Source organism: Zosterops lateralis (genome assembly GCF_965231275.1).
Source record: "Zosterops lateralis genome assembly, chromosome: 17".
Taxonomy (NCBI): domain Eukaryota; kingdom Metazoa; phylum Chordata; class Aves; order Passeriformes; family Zosteropidae; genus Zosterops; species Zosterops lateralis.
Window position 1 is genome coordinate 3,541,607 of NC_139777.1, and position 16,983 is coordinate 3,558,589.

General features: G+C 43.3%; 1 protein-coding gene across 1 annotated transcript; it reads right to left on the minus strand.

The window, feature by feature from the left end:
• Positions 1 to 411: 411 nt before the first annotated feature.
• Positions 412 to 14,652, minus strand: PPP1CC (protein phosphatase 1 catalytic subunit gamma). Its single transcript, XM_083874117.1, has 7 exons — positions 14,372 to 14,652; positions 6,200 to 6,331; positions 4,931 to 5,161; positions 3,781 to 3,885; positions 2,634 to 2,857; positions 2,086 to 2,220; positions 412 to 1,648 (listed from the first exon to the last, which is right to left on the minus strand). The coding sequence occupies exons 1-7, from the start codon at positions 14,424 to 14,426 to the stop codon at positions 1,559 to 1,561; spliced, it is 972 nt and encodes a 323-aa protein (XP_083730243.1). The 5' UTR covers positions 14,427 to 14,652; the 3' UTR covers positions 412 to 1,558.
• Between the last annotated feature and the right edge of the window lie 2,331 nt (positions 14,653 to 16,983).

Genomic DNA, 16,983 nt, shown 5'->3' on the forward strand with positions numbered 1-16,983 from the left:
CACACCTCACCTGTCCCCACAGAGCCACCCCCAGCCTCCTGCCCCAACAGCCAGCAGTGATAAAATAGGTTCCCCATTTCACCAGAAATTTAGTTCTCTAATTAAAAACCAGAGGAAATGGGTCTGGTGTCAGCTCCAGCCCTCTCAGAGCAGCACTGGCACTCAAGGCCAAGCCCTCAGTGCACAGAACAATGAGGAGCAGCTGAGCCTGTCCTCCCACGCCCGTGTGCTGCTGCCTGGCCCGAGCAGAGCCGTGGCAAACACCAGCTCAGGGCCGGTGGCCCCACATGTGGTGCTGCAGGAGCTGCACCCTCAGCTGGGAGGAACCTCTGCCTGAGGCTCCAAACCCAGAGCTAAACCCAACAGTGTTTAAAATCACCTCTTGCAGCTCAGACAAATCCAAACCAAGAATCCATGGGTTTCCAGAACAATTTATTTCTCTACGTCAGGCCCTTGGAGAGCAGTAGTGTATATGTTGTGATAAATTGACACTGAGAAGATTTAACAATTTCTTCATTTAATAAGTGATTTTCACTACATGATATTGTACACTGTATCTGTTCAAAAAAGATCAACAGTTTTTAAAAAACAAGATTCTGTGAGAGATTTATATAAACCGGTGATCAAGATCAACACCTCTGGTTGGCTTATCAAGCGAGTTTCTAGGTTTCTTTGTAGAACAAAGTCTTTATGCTGAAATGCACAAACCCTTTCCAGCAGATCCAGAGCCATTTCCGTCACTCCCGGAGCCGTTTGTGTCACTGCCCCGGGACTGCTGTCTCAGCACTGGGATCTGCTCGACCGAACACACGGAAACTGTACAAAAAACGTGTTCACTTTGAGCATGGACAAGCCTTTCTGTTTGCTATTTCCAGCCAGCACTTCCTTTTCTCTCCGAGAGGAAGGCATGGATGGGAAGCCCGGCCAACTCGGCAGGGAGGTTGTGTACAAACGGGTTTCTAAGTGAACTTTGGCTTCAGGAAAGAGACACAAACACTTAAAATAATGGCTTTGTCATCTGAAGTATACGGAGAGGGATGTGTGTCTGAATTAAATATACATCCTACCAGTGGTGCTGGCAAGGTTGAAGGTTATTCCTAATGTCGACAGCAATAAAACTAATGTGTACATGACAAGACATTAAAAAGAAAAGCAATCCCTTTAAAACAAAATCGAACGTAAAAAAAGTTCACAGTGGTTTGTATAAACAGCATGTAATCGCTGACAGGAACAATCTCTACTCTCACAGCACACGAGTGCCCTCTTTAGATCCTAAAGAACAAGATTTACACTACTCATGGTTCAGGCCCCGCCAGCCTGGGGAGATGCTGTGGAGTGTGAGCTGGAACACCGACACAGGGGGACTTCCAAACTCTTTTCCTGGGAGGGAGGAAAATCTTTCATTCGCTGTTACAACCAGCAAATGCCATTCATCAAATGGAAAGGAAAACCACAAACACATTATCTATTTTGAGCAAGCTGAACAGCACACATGATAGGTTTAAAAATGGAGCTTATAGACTATGATACAAGTCCCAAAAAGGCAGTGCCGAAGTGACTATTTCTTGGCTTGTTTTGTGATCATACCCCTGGGAGGTGTTACGGGTCTGCTGGAATTGGGCTTCTTCTTCTCTGCAGGTTTCAAAATCTGAAAAAACAGAGGGGTCATTTAGCAAAAAGTTTTAGCTGTCTTCCAGTCAAACAGTAATTCACTGGTAAAGGCACTGCATGGTTCTTCTGGTCAAGTCTCAATGTGCCAGGAAATGAATGTGTTTTCTGCTCTGAGCCAGGCTGGGCCTTGGGATCAGCTGCTCCAGAGCCCACAGCAGTGGGAGCAGCTGACAGCCAACTGCTCTGCCTGGGTGATTTAATTCCAGGATAAAACAGTTCCCATACTCACAACAGCACAGGGTTATCATGTTTTTGAAGATGTGAATGCAAACACTGCCCTGTCTACATGTGACAGCTGTAAAGATCTATTTGAAACAATTCTTATGTTATTTAGCAGTAAAACATTGATTCAAAACAGCACAAATTTAATGTGTGACTTCACTAAGTAGGAGGGAAAATGTTCAGATACTGTACCTGGAAAGAGCACATTAGTGTTTCATCCACGCTCATCATGGCACCCGCATTATCAAATTCTCCACAGTAATTTGGGGCAGAAAAGAGAGTTACCAATTGTCTTTTTGCAAAAAACTCATATCCATCTTCGACCACCTTCAGAGACAAAAGTAGAGGTGTTAGTCTGGGCAGCTTCCTCCTGACAAGGTGCAAAACAACTTTTCCAGAGGCAGCAGCTGAAAACCTGGCTATGTTCAAGGAGCATGAGTTTCAAACTTTTACACCACAACAGGAGCAACACAAGAACCAACTCAGCAACAGAGTCCATTAACAGTGAGAAAACCCTTGCTCAAGACAGTCAGAATTTATATGAAAACATTCATTATAAAGGCTGTTAAACACTGGGACACATTCACAGAACCTCATAGGTATTTACAGCTTGGCTGGCTGGACAGGACCCTCAGCACCTTGTGCTGACATAGGTCTGTCCTGGCCTGGGCTGGACTAGGTCACCACCTCAGATCACAAACCTAAATTATTCTATGGCTTAATGTACAAAATGAAAATACCTGATGAGCTCTACATATGAGATCCAAATCATGTTTATGGAGAAACTTAGCAACCACTTCAGCACCAAATGTGAAGGACACTCCTCTGTCATTTTCACCCCAGCCCAAGACATCCTTGTCAGGGTCAGACCACAGGAGATCACACAGGAGGCCTTGGTCTGGCACATCTGTGGGGCGCATGATCCGTCTGATCTGCTCCATCGACTGCAGGTCTGGTGACAAACCTGTCCACAGGGAAGACACAGGCAGGGCCCAGCTGAGTCCAGCTTTGCTCTGCAACACTGACATTCATCCAGGACAAAAATAACTTGGATTCAAATGATTCACTGCTGCCGTTTTACGTAGCTCAATGGCGACATTTGCTGACGTTTTTGAAATCCAGCATTTGTTCTAAAGCGTTTGGAACAGAAGTCACTTTTTAGGAGATTTACTGGATGCAAGATAAAGCAAGGCCATTTCCATATTTTACAGGATTACAATAATCTCACTAATATTTTTTAAGTGTCTGATAAAAGATCTGTTAAATAAACACCAGGAATCACAGGGAATGTTCACTGTGATGATCAGGCCCCAAGTTAGATGAAATAAAATATCAAACCAACCTTGTACCATTTTCCACTGATGTGAGTCCCTGGGCAAGTGTAATCACTTGCAAGTGATAAAACATTTAAGGTGCAATCTGTATTTTATGACCAGAAAAAGCCGTATTATGTGGCATATAATAATTTCTACAAACTAAACCCAGGTCAAACAGGGCTTGGAGCAACCTGACCTAGTGACAGGAGTTCCTGTTCATGGTGGGGGAATTCTACTGACTGATCCTCAAGGATCCTTTGGACCCAAACCACTCTGGTTCTGTGAAAATAGATGTTTTCAGGACAGACATCAAACTCAAAAACCCTACAAGGACTCTGTCCTCCAAAGGCGAGGCTACTAAAGGTGACTTTTGGAGGAAAAGAAGAGCAGATCGTGTCTGAACCGGCTCCATGATTCACAAAACTGACACTCATTGAGCCCAACCCTTCCTCATATATGAGCCAAGGCAAAGAAAAATCCCTAAGTTCTGAAGCTTCAGCAATGTAAACATGAAACTGCCATGACTGAGTTTTCCAGTTCCTCTGACATCACCTAAGGAACTGCTACTCACCCCCGTGACAGCAGAATATTTTCTCATCCACAATAGCTGCAATTGGTAAACAGTTAAAACAGTCTGTGAAGGTTTTCCACAGCTTAATATTGTATCTTCTCTTACCTAGAAGAGATTGGGGAGAAAAACCCAGTCAATGTGTTTTTCTAACACAAACACAACCAACCTAACATAGATTAGGTTGACTTTTCTGACTTATTTAATTGTTTAAAGACAGTGGCAAAGGTCTCTCAGTGTGGCACAGCTTCAAGGACACCATAAGTCTACTCAACAGTTGGCTCAACCAGGCTCTCCAATCCCAACTTTGCTTTGGCAAATTATCCCTTGGAGAATTTCATCTATTGCAGAAAATCTTGCCATTTGCCATTTCTTTCAGGGGAAGACAGCAACTCCTGAAAAGCAGATTTTCTTTAAGATTCTGCTTTACCACATAAAGTCACTTTTGGCAAATAAAAGGGACTGAAAAATGAAATAGGACTGAACAACGAAACCGCCACAGTTTTATGGATTTCAAAAGGACTCTCCCAGATATGAACCCTGAACATATTTGTGATATATGACTAAGCCTGTGATTAATCTCTGAGGAGACAACTCTGAAATGCCACACATCTTTGTTTCCTCACAGGAGGAGAACAAGACATGGAGAGCACATCTTGTCATCTGCAAGCCAAGTGTGTCCCACCACACAAGTTCCGACATGCTTCAGTGCACAATTAATTTAACAGGATCATCTCTACATTATCTGGATTAAATCATGTCCTTGGAAACAGGAACATTGGTTTCTACTTCACAGCAAAATTACTTGTTGTGTTTGGGTAAGGTCTACATACAGCCCCCATCACACAGTCTGTACATACCATCAGATCAATAAAACAAAGGTGAACCTCTGTAATGCACATCAAATTAAATTCTCCCATCTCCCACGAGATGCTTTTATCTTATGAGTTTTACCAGTGAGAATTGTTAGTTAACACAGCAGCCAACAAATAAAATTACCCACTTGGTTGCTGCCAGAGGAAGGACAGATTCCCCTCTCTAAAACAGGTCAAGGAGCCCTCTAAAGAGCACAGAGGGCATTTCAAGCTGGGAAGGAACCACCCAACACTGCCACCCTGCTGTCCCCAGCAGAGCACACACGCCTGGTACTCACATTCATCATAAAACCCATAAATTCTATTGATGCTGGCACATTCGTGGTTCCCTCGGAGCAGGAAGAAATTCTCTGGGTATTTAATTTTGTAGGCCAATAGCAGACAAATTGTTTCTAAAGATTGTTTTCCTCTGTCGACATAATCACCAAGGAACAGGTAGTTGCTTTCTGGTGGGAAACCCCCGTATTCAAAGAGTCGGAGCAAGTCATAGTATTGTCCATGGATGTCACCTGCAAGGAGAGCCAGACATGACACTTCAGTGACACTTCAGTGACCCTTCACTACAACACGCTTTGATTGATTCCAGAGAAAGAACAAATCAAAGATGCTTCAGAAAGAAAAAAAGCTTGCAGTTAGATACTGTCCTTAACATACTTAAAATGGCAGTTAATGTATATAAAATCATCACATTTTGATATTTATGTAGTTACACAAAAATATTTGTGTGTATTAAAAAAAATAATCAAGATTCCAAGAAATCAACTGTGTTTTCTGGAAACACCCAGTAATTCAAATTCTAGCAGGGAAACTGCATCAAAAATTAAATTGGTGTTTCTGCCTTTGGTGTAAATCATGGGTTTGTTTCTGACAAGCACAACACTAAATCGTGATTTTAGACTGCCAATATTATAAATATGGAATGAGCTGCTTCAAATTGAAGTAAAGTCCTCTGTTTTAGAGTAGGATAAAAAACTATTTGCTGGAAGCTTTCAAAATTGCATTTATTGAGGCTTTCATGTTGACATTCTTCATTCTTTTAGCATAAGTAGACACGTACATGTGCGCAAAATGAGCACTGCTGTACGCAATATAGTGAAACCAAATTAGAAAGTAATTCCAAAAAAGAGAAATTTAAGTTTCCAGCAGGATTTTAAAACACAGTCAAACCACTGCTCAGCTTTGCATGACAGCACATTAAATACTGGGGCTCCTCATTGTTTCCCCTTGTTCAGGCACAACTGGGCCAAATATTATTTATTTGATAACTTCTTTCCAAAACTTCATGTGAATCTCTCCCTCAATCTGGTGAAACTGGACCAGTTGCTTTTTGGGTTTGAATTATTTTGGTCCCAAGTACAATCCCCACATGTTACCCCCTTCTCCACTCCTCTGCCCTACATATCCAGCAGGGTTTCATTTTGCCTTTTGCCACAATTATTTGTTTCATTATTAGTAAGTGAAAGTAGCACCTGGCACTTGTTCTCTGCTTACAGTCTGCATTTACCTGACACCTGCCCCAAGATCAAACCAAAATTCACAGTACTCACCACAGATTTTCAGTGGAGCTTCAAGTTCTAGTAGAATAGGCTGACTCAGGAAGATTTCTCTGGATTTCAAGCACAGTCCTCTAATTTCATTCTCTTGGAGCTGGACGTTTTTGCCTGGTTTTGATCCTCGCACTGTCAGGAGGAGTCAGAAGTCAGTTATCAAAACCAGCAACATTCCTGGTGTTATTTTAAGAGTCTGACTAAATGCCAGAGCAGCATTGAATGAGAAGGTAGAGGGTAAGATTGGTGTGCTGGGGTGAAATGGCAGTGCCGGGGAAAAGGGGAGTGTGTTCTGCTCCAGTCGTATGTTAATTTCATTTAACAGAATTCATGGCCCTCCGTTGAAAATGTCACATTTTAAATAGCATCCGTTTAGTTCTAAACCCTACTTTGGACAATGTGACTATTTACATGTTATTTTTTAGTGAAGCAGTTATGTGCCTGAACTTGAGCAAAGGGCGTCTGCCACTCAATCACCAACAAATGTGCAAGTTTCCCTAAACCAGCAAATCACCTCGCCCAGGGCAGCACCTAAACAAGACCACAGCACCAGTAAATCCTGCACTGCCCAGTTAAACACTGCAGCTGGAAAACAGGGAGGTAAAACACACACATGACTGGAAGGGAGGGACTATCAGTAAGGAAATAGTTTTGGATCATGATGACAAAACAGCTGCCATCATCACTGCCTTTGGTCTCCTACTGGCTTGTCTTTTAACCTGCTCAATCTCCCAGCCCCAAAGCACTTCCCCTTCCCAACTCCTATCCTTCTCAAAAAAGGATGTTTTCTTCTTTTCTTTCTTTCCTTCTCAAAAAAAACCCTGAGGTTTTTTTTTTACTGGTGAAGCCTGCATTTTTATTTGGTGTCAAAACTGGTAACATGTACAAGTGATAAGGATGAAGAAAAAAATAATAAAAAAAAAAGGAGTAAGAGCAGCAGTCATCTTCTATGATGTAACTCATTGGTTCAGCCCCAGCAAAGCCAAATCACCAAGAATTTGAGTCTCAGCTGGCTGGAAACGCTCTGGCAACACCTGCAGAGACAAAATCCCTCCACTGCCAAGGCTGCCAGGTTAGGTGACTTACTGTGAGCAACTCTATGGCACTGAGACTGAACAATCTGCCCTTTTCCACAAAGGTCTGGTCTTTAATTGCAAAAAAAGCAAGCAACAAGCCTGAATCCTTCCAAACACAAGAACCCATGCAGTATTCCTGAAGTCCTGAATAACTTAGGAGCTAGCTACCACTTTAGTTAATTCCTCTGCTACGGTTTAACCTCCAAGTGAGAAATGGGAAAGCTCCAGATGACTCAAATCTCTGCCACCACTGTATGAAGCCAAGTGAGAACTGCAGTGGGAAAGGCTGGGGGTGCTCGAGGCAAGTTTTAGGAACAGCAAGAACAAAAAACAGTTGTGTTCCAATTCCTCACTAGCACAGAAGCTTCTGACTTTTCCACAGGCCTCTGATCAAGCACAGCAAACACTGTTCAGCTTATCTAGACCATGAGTAAAATAATGACTGTGTAACAGCCATGAAATCCGTGACACTCGTGGTGTTCCTGCCTGCCCTGCACAACCCCTGACAGTGCCCTAAACTCAGCCCCTTCCCTCAAACCACCCTCAAAACAAAACTGGAGTTCAGAGTGCACTCACAGTGATATTACTGCAGGTCAGAAGTCAGGGCTTTAACAGTGTTCTCTTTCCAGCTCTACCTGCTCCTCTGTTCCTCACTGCCCACGTGTTATCACTCAGCACTGACATTACATGCCAACACTGGAATTACCACTGCACTTCATGTCTTTCATTAAAATCTCAGAAGTAATGAAGCATGGAAATGGGAGTTAAATCTTTGTCACAGCAATTTATCACCAATGAGGCTTTTCATCCACACAGTCATTTTTTCATCTATACAGTAATTTTCCAAAGACTCCTGAGCAACAAGCAAACTACTCAAAATGCCAAATATCCAGAAGCGATAAAGAACAGAATTTTTTAGAATTAAGTGATAAACTGGCTGAACTGTAAATATAAAATGGATGGCAACTTAATCAGAATTTTACAATCCACCTATTTTTTTTCTTTTTTTGAGATAATATAAAATACTTGTATTTAGTTTTCTGTGAAACCAAAAATCTAATTTGCCATGATTTGATCTTCTTAGAAATTGCTAAAATCAAACCCTGTACTTCACATCCATAAATTAAAAAGTACAAAATATTATAAAGACTATGCAATGCACTGAGTCACTAAAGCTCATGAATAAAGCATGTGCATTCATTTTTGCTCAAGATTAAATGAAGATCTGAACACTGTTTCAGACACATGTTTTCTAGGTTTTTCCAATACATTTCTATTGAACTGGTATAATCCTCACACAGTTTTAGTCACCTGCCTGTAGAAAACCTTGACAAAATGAAATAATGCTTTGCTGCACTTCCTAAACTCACTGGGACAGATGCCATGGATGAAAAAACAGGAAAATTTGGTTCAGCTCTGCCTGCCAGTGACATTTTCATCACTTTGTCCAACATGGAACCCGCACAGAGGAGACCAATGTGTTCAATTTCTTGTGACATTAATCTGCATGCCCCGAAAAGCTGAGAAAACAAAAGTGGGTTTGGCTTCAGAAGAATCAAAAATGCAGAAGTGGATCTTGGTTTGAGGAATCTGTATTTTTAGTGCAAGGATTTTCTCATCCACAATGAAAGAGCTGGCACAGAAATGCAGGATATTCAGTCTTAATGACTTCTTAAAAGGTTTCTCTGGGTCTTCAAGTTACTTAGTCCTTCTAAGAAAGGCAAAAACAATACATAATGAAAAATATGTTGTTTACAGTTTGTTTCTCTGCTTTGGAGCAAAACAAGGCAGCCTGTGGAGATCAGACAGTATAATACTAATTGACAGCTTGGTCATGAAGTCAAAAGAGCAGCTCAATATTACTGTACAGGCACATTTGCCCTTTCAATGCATAAAAAACAACCTCTCAGAAATGACAGCCTGGAACTGACAGCATTTCAAGCTAAAGATTAATCATTTGGGGAAAAAAGTCAGCCTGTTTCAAGTGGTATTTTATTTGTGTCTGAACCCATTGCTGCAGCATTTCCAGACAGCAAAACGTTCCCACCCTCTTTAGGCAGAGATGCTCCTGCTCTTAGAAATAATTTTTTCTAGAGAATTTCAGTGTCCAGTCTGGGCAGTCTTTTAACAGGTAAAATCTTTCTTACTGTACAAATATGAGAAGCTGTGAAACAAATAAGCTCTCCACTAGATGGAAACAACTATAGGAAAAAATCCCTCCCTGGAGCCTGGATGATCTCTGCAGAGGTACTGCTTTGAACACAAGGGTTCACTATTAAAATTATAGTTGATTTCCAAGACAGGGAGAAACTGACAGGGAGGAAACAACAAGATATCAACTCTAAAATGAGTGTACCATAAACAGAGCAGTATGAGAGGCGCCCAGCAGAGGGGGAAAGGAAGGAAAAGGAAGGAGAGGCAGAACTTGAGGCACCCCGTCATTCTGGAGAGAGCAAACAGCGAGTACAAAGTGTAGCTGCAGCTGCCAGGAGTCAGAACAGTGCCTGACATGGAGAACTATCCCACATTTCCCCGGGAGGGATAAATGGGTCAGGAGCTGGGGGATCCAGAATGTACAACAGTCTGAGACCATATGCATGTAGAGTACAACAGACTCCCACGTCCCAACCCACCCCCAGCATCCTCCAATCCTCGCTCTGGTGCCGCACAGCCCTTTACGTCAGTCAAGGTTAATAGGAACGAGACAGATACTTGGAGAAGGATTCCAAAATAGCAGGAAGTTCAAAAATGCCAGAAATTGCACAGTGATCCAAACATCTCATTTCCATTCAGTATTGCATTAAAAGCGGCAGCTGAAATACTGTCAACTGAAGTGTGAGAATCAAGTTCTCCTACAGAAAAATGTTTTAAGGAAAATAGTCTATCTGCAGGTCAGTTCATTTTTCTGGCTTATTAAACAAGTCTCTCGGTTTCACCATATTTTACGTTAAGATGTCTGCAATCATAGTGACATTTCCAAAAATACTGCAGGTTGGTTTTAATCTAGTTTTTAGCAGCTCCTGATGACAGTTTCACAGTCAGTTTTGCACTACAGGCACAAAGAGAATAAATAACTTGAAAGTGGTTGACGTAAAAAAGGTTTTACTTTACTGCAGGCACTACCAGCTTTCATCTGATCGCTTCAAATTCAAAACTGAAATGGAAAAGCACCTCCTCAGTGCACAAAGCTCTAAAAAGTTCTCATCTGCCTTCTAGTATGTCAGAGGTTCAGAGCAGTGTTATCAAATGGAAGATTCTGCATGATTACAAGTATTAATCTAATAATGTATTCCCACACTGCAGAGAGGTGAGGAGCAACAGGTGCTCACAGAGGGGACAAATTCCTCCATTTCACTGACTGGGCAACAGGCACAGAATTTAAAAGACTTATTTGAATCCATGGCATTGGTAAGAATCTAATGCTGGTCTTTGGAATTAAGAGTTTTCATTTCCCACTCTTAGAAAGAAACTGCTGCACCACAGCAGGAAACAATTAACATCAAGCCACACAAACTCAGGAAAATGATATGGTTTGAGGTCAAAAAGTGTTGCTTGTCCATGAGAAACTCCATCACAGCATCTCAACTCATCCATGAGTAAATGTGACATTTCAGATTAACATCTCTGAGAATCACTCTTACCCCAGCATGTGAAGCTAAAGGGCAAGCAACCCTGCAGACACAATTAATGCTGTATTTAGCAGAAAGGTGAAAAAAAAATTTAGAGGACTGCATTTGTGAGAAAACATCTTCTCTGTGGTGAGCAAAATCTTATCCCTGATCTTTAGCTCAACTATTTTTAATAAGTAGATGATATTCTTTCCCCCATTTAAAGCAAATTAAGAGATAATATCTCCTTGACATCTCTACAACAGGCTTTACTGGGAATAGAAATCTGTGGGTGTATAAACAGAAATGTTTAAGGATTTAAGGATCTTTTTGCTGATTTTAGTGCATAGCCAGGATTTCAGCTTTCATGGCTACCACTGTTGTAGCCTCGTGTGGCTTTATCCAAAGTAGCCTCCATTCATTATTCAATTTTCCCCTAACGGTGCCTGCAGAGGAGGAGCCCAGGAGAGATTTGCACAAACACATTTCGGGTCACTTAGAGATGCTGAAATTGTTATTTTACCCATTATTTACTGTTACCATGGTAGGACTAAATACACTTCAAGCCTGTTTTTTAAATAGGTGAGTGTGAGCTCCAAAGCAGACCTGACTTATCTGGAAAAGCTGCCAGCACAGGAGATGAAGGAAACGGATAAGGAGCTCAGGTTATAGGAGCCCCATCTGACATGACACAGAAAGGAAGCCGGGCTCACACTCGGGGATTTGTCACTCATTCTTTACTGAGGCAAGCAGGAATTCTGCCATTTCCTGGAGCCTTTTCCAAGACCATACAGGTGCTGCTGATTTTTTTATCTTACAGGGAGTTTTTGAGCATCTTCTTGTCTGCTGGCATTTCTGACTGGGCACACAGAGCTGCAGTTGCTGCCTTCAGTACCCCTGCTGGAAGGGGCACAATTTGCCCTCATGTTTGACCTGTCTCATTCTTCAGGAAGGTGAATTAGTCCCCTCAAAATCTGAACTTTTATCTAATATCAAGGACCCTTAAGAACATTTCAATACTCAGTGCAGGATACTGTTACTTCCTATACTTTACAAGTCTTATTCTTGTGGATACTATAGTTACCAAAAGTCACAAAGTCAGACAAGAAATTGCTCCTAGCAGAACACAACCCTCATCAGTAAGGAAAGGAGAAAATATGAATTCAAATACAGCAAAAAAAAATTAGTATTTTCAATGTTTTCCCTGAATGGCTTTCCAAGGTGGAGAACAATGCTATTGAAAAATGGGTTTTTGTGACATTTCAATGCCAAATGGTTCTGTACTACAAACATTTGGAGCAAGGAAGACTCTTCAAATATTTACCTTAGAATGAGAAGCTGAAGTATATATTTCCAGGCCTCTTAAAGAACAAGCTAATAACTTCACCTAAATAGCCCAATGTGGGTGGGAGAACATCACTATTTGGGGGGAAAGTAGGAATAATATCAGTTGAGCAGAGGAGTCAGGATAGAAAGCGACTAAAATCCCTCACAAATACATTATTAATATCCTGTATTAAGGACAAAAGCAAGAGTAATTTATTATTCACCCTTCACTTTACCTCAACCATTAGACTCGATTCATTGCTTCTAAAATTCAGTGTGTGCTAAAATGCAGCAATGTTTTAGGGGGGAAAAAAAAAAGTATAGAAATGACCCTCAAAAAGGTCAGTCATTACTCTCTGTCTGGAAAAGATGTTGATTTAATAATCAACAAATAAAGGTGGCCAAAACCAGTAATTGTTTTAAATATTGAAAGACAATCATTGCCTCAAGGAACCCAAAATCCCAGCTGTAATATTAATAAAAGGAAAAAAAAAATTCAGTTCTGGCAGCTGATGCAACCTCAGGTAATGTCTGTAATTTCATGAAGCACCTCTTAAAAGATGTGAGTAAACCTTTTGAAGCCTGATTTATGAACTCTTATCTGCTCCAAACATCTAATGCTGATTATAAACTGAGTAAGAGCAGAACATATTGACATCTTACTACTTTTTGAAATTCTAAACAGAGAAATCACTCGAATTTCTTTCTAGGAAAGGGCTAATCCATGGTTTTTAAAATGAAAATTTACACTTTGAAGATATTGCATTATTTACAGTAGGGGAAATCAGTAAGAAGTGTAACTAAGACCTGCAGTTAAACTGAGCATGTATTAATATGTCACCAAACATATGACAGACGAGACCTGACATTTACAAGTCGTATTACCAGATTTTCAGGAAAATCCTGGTCTAACTTTATGAAGGGAAGTCTTTAAATAATTGAAACCAGGGCGGTTTAAATTGGTAACAGGCAAAACCCAAACCGGATCAGAGGGAAAAAGCCCATTTACTTTTACTTATTCAATGATCCCATAATTCATCTACGGGATTTTTTAACTCCAATTGATTTCTGGAGCAGAATTTCTGTTCCTCTGCCTGACCTTTTTCCTATCCAAGCATTACACAAGCAAAATCCTGTAAGAGGGAAAGGGTGTAAGAAAAGACATTTCTTCATCATTTTTTCTCAGCAACATCTCTGCTGACTTCGTGCCAAATGGAAAAAAAAAAAAAAAAAAAGTTAAAACCCTGACCAAGCTTTTCAAGAGTAAGTCCAGATGAGAAGCGTGAAGTGAGGCTGGATCGGGATCGCTTCCTCCTCGGAATAATTACGGTTTTCCTTCATGTCTGCAAGAGAATTTGTCACTGGCAACTTGTCATTCTTTTGCCCTAAATTCAGTCAATCCCAGTCCAATGCTGATCCCTGCGAGCGAAGTGACGATGCTGGAGACAGCCCCCTGCAACTTCCAGCTTTTCCTTTGATTTACAAACTCCCAGGCAACTCTTTTCACCTCAAAGCACCAACAACAGCAGACAATAAGCCCTTTTTCAGACTGTCTGAAACACCAAACCGCAACCCTCTATTCGCACCTAAAAACCCACCATATGTTACGAATTAAGAGCCAAAATCCTGCGGCAGCTTTAATGCAAGCAGCTAATCAAAGCTAAACCCAGAACAGACTGAAATCCACGGCAGTCTCCCCCCGACTTGCTAAAAAGCTGCCTCAAACACTCTTTAAACACGCTGAGTCCTTATTTCCACAGCCCCACGACCACCCAAGCCATGCCCTGATCCCATGTGTGTGCGTGAAAGGGAAGAGAACACCCCAGGCTTTTTAAAAATACCTCCCTACGAAAATACTAGTAAATTAAGCGGACACACGATTCATTCGGACACACGATTAGATTAAGCATCCCCTCAGAACTGCAAGGGAGAGGAAAAGAGGGCAGCGGGCTGGTCGCAGCATTGCAAAGGGAAGAAATGCCCGGGGAACACACGGGCTGAGGGGAAAGTTGGGGCTGCGGGGAGGAGGCGACCCCAGGCAGACAAAGCGCCTCTCGCCCCTCCATTTTAGTGTCCCCTCAGACCCCGCCGGGCGGGCAGGATGCGGTGAATCGCCCCCACCATCCTCCCCGCTCCACAACCGCGCCGTCCCCGGCCCTCACCCTCCAGCAGCCGTTGGATGATGCTGTCGATGTTGAGCTTGTCTATATCCGCCATCGCCTCTCAGCGGGCCGGGCGGAGCCCCTCCCCCGCCGCTCCGCTTCGCGGCTTGGCCGGCCCGACTGCGCTCCTCGTTCTGTCTCGTGGTTTTGGTTTTGTTTTCTTTTTTTCCCTTTTCCTGCTCCGCGCCTTCCCCTCGCTGTCCGTGCCCCCCCCCGCCCCCTGAGCGCGGAGCCAGCACTGAACAAAATGGCGGCCGCCGTCCCCTCGGCGGGCTCGCCTGGCGCACGGATACCGCGGGCGCGACGCGGCCCGGCGGAACACCCTTTATAGGCCGGGCGGGAACAGCGGGAGCGGTGATGCGGCTCCGCTTTGCGGGATCCTTCCGTTCCCGGGAGGAGAAGTAGTGCGTGCGGTGCCGCCTCCCGGTGTCGCGAACCAGTCAGTGGTGGTGGAATCCCAGAATCTCAGACAGAATTGTCGTGTCCGGCTTATAACCGAGCACCGCTATGTCACCCCTGTGGTACAAAGTGCCATATTTGGTCGTTCTTTGAGCGCTTCCAGGGTCTCCACCACCTCCCTGTGTGGTTCAAATGTCTAATAATTTCTGTGGAGAAAGGTCTGTACTTTGTAGAGTTCCTACACACTGGGGGTCTGCAGGGAACAGGACGGGGCCACCATGGCCCTCACTTCGTCCCCTCACTGCGGTCATGGCCCCCCACACCCACATCTGAGGGAAATGATGGCTTTAGGTGGGATTTTGGGGCTGTTCACCCCACTTTGGGAGCCTCCAAAGGGCTATACTTGATTGAAATCTTGCCATTTCAATGAAGATCAATTGCCAATGAAGATCATGTCCTTCACACGGAGCCACCTCTCCCTCACGGGTTGAGGCAACGTGTCCCAGCGGCCCCTCAGCTCCGGAGCACCTTGAGGCACGTGGCCCTGCACCTGCAAATCCTTCAAGAAACAAATGTACGGCGCTCTCAAGTCCTCGCAGATGAAGGAATTAACCTCCTCGTTCAAAAGCGTCTCGCTGCCTCATTTCACACTTCTATTATTTTATTCTATGTGTAGCTACAGCTCGGCTACGAGCGCTTAGATGAGGTTGTGCTCACGGTGTTTGTTCAGGGGATGGGCTGTGTGAGCCTTTCCCACTATATCTTGGCTAGAATATTGTTTAATTGCTTTATTTACTCCTACTTTAATTTGCAGGGCTGGCTGTGTCGAGCTCTTTCCTCCTCCCCTCCCTTTCCCTGCCTGGATTGCTCCCACTATCCTGTTGGATCCCTCCCGCCGGAGTTATACAATATTCATTACAGCTCATGGGGCCGGAGCAGAGTTCGGATTTGTGCCGGCGATAAAGCACAGGACTTGCAGTCTCAGCACACCTTCAGGTCTGCGTGAGGAAGGAGATAAGAGGATGCAGAGTCTACCTGAAACACGGGGCTCTGGTCCCTTGCAAGTGCAGCCTCAACGCTCCACTTCCCCGAGTGAACGCTTATCGTATGGAGCACGCCCAAGCTGATATGCTAATCTTAGTCACGCTGGTGTAAACCCAAAGTAACCCCACGGAAAACAATGGAGTTACTTCAGATTTGCTTCAACGTGACAGCCTTTGCAGATTTACATCTATTTTTGTGCTGCACCTTCTCTCGGGGAACGGCCCCCCTCCGGCTCTTGCGCCGAATGCTTTCTTTCTCTTTCAAATCCTTCCTAATTCTGCAGGGCGAGTTGTTCTCTTGGACTTAGCTGAATTATTTAACAAGGAAAATTGGTCCTGTGTTTCCAGAGTGAACCTTCCTGGCCTTGTTTTCATTTCTGGAAATATCTTCATCTCATCTCACCCTTTAGCTGCTACCTCCTCTCCAGGGACAAGTCTTTTGGGGATCTGAGCACCTTTAGTGGGGTGTTGAGTCCTTTTCACTCCTGTTAATGCTCTGGGAGATGGAATGGAGGGGAAGAGCTTAGCAACCCAGGTGCCACCCAGGAGATGTACTTGGGAATTCACTTGGAAACTCGGCGCTTCTGAAAGAACAGAACCGGCCTTTCAAAAGAAGGTCAGGGCAAAGAATCTGTCTCACTTGCTGAACCACATCAGGCAAGGTCCAGAGCGCTGATAATTCTTGTCAAAAGAGGCGTAGCCAGGAGGAAAGAAGAGAAATGAGAGATAAAGGTGAATCTGTCGAGGCCTCGTCATCACCTTGATAACCGATTTGCCTTGTTCCATCTCCAAACCTCATCAGCAGCTGCCAACGTTTGGTGTCCTGTTTGGAGGGGGCTGGGTTTTTGCACAGGGCCTTTCTCATTCTCATTTAAAAAAAAAGGACCCTTCCTTATCAGTAAACTCCATGGAGAGCCAGAGTTATATTAAAATGCCACCACAAAATTATCTTTTTAATAAGGTAGCTTTTCTCTGCAGGAAATAACCAGCCTCACCCCATACCCTGATTAGAAAAGGGACCCAGACAAGGTGTTATAAATATCATGAAACTATTTTGTTCTTCAGTGTTGCTCACAACAATAATTTATTTCTAGAGGAGGAACAGATTTATTTCCAGAGAGGGAACAATCAGGGAAATCCCTTTGTCCTCAAATTCTGCACATGAGCTTG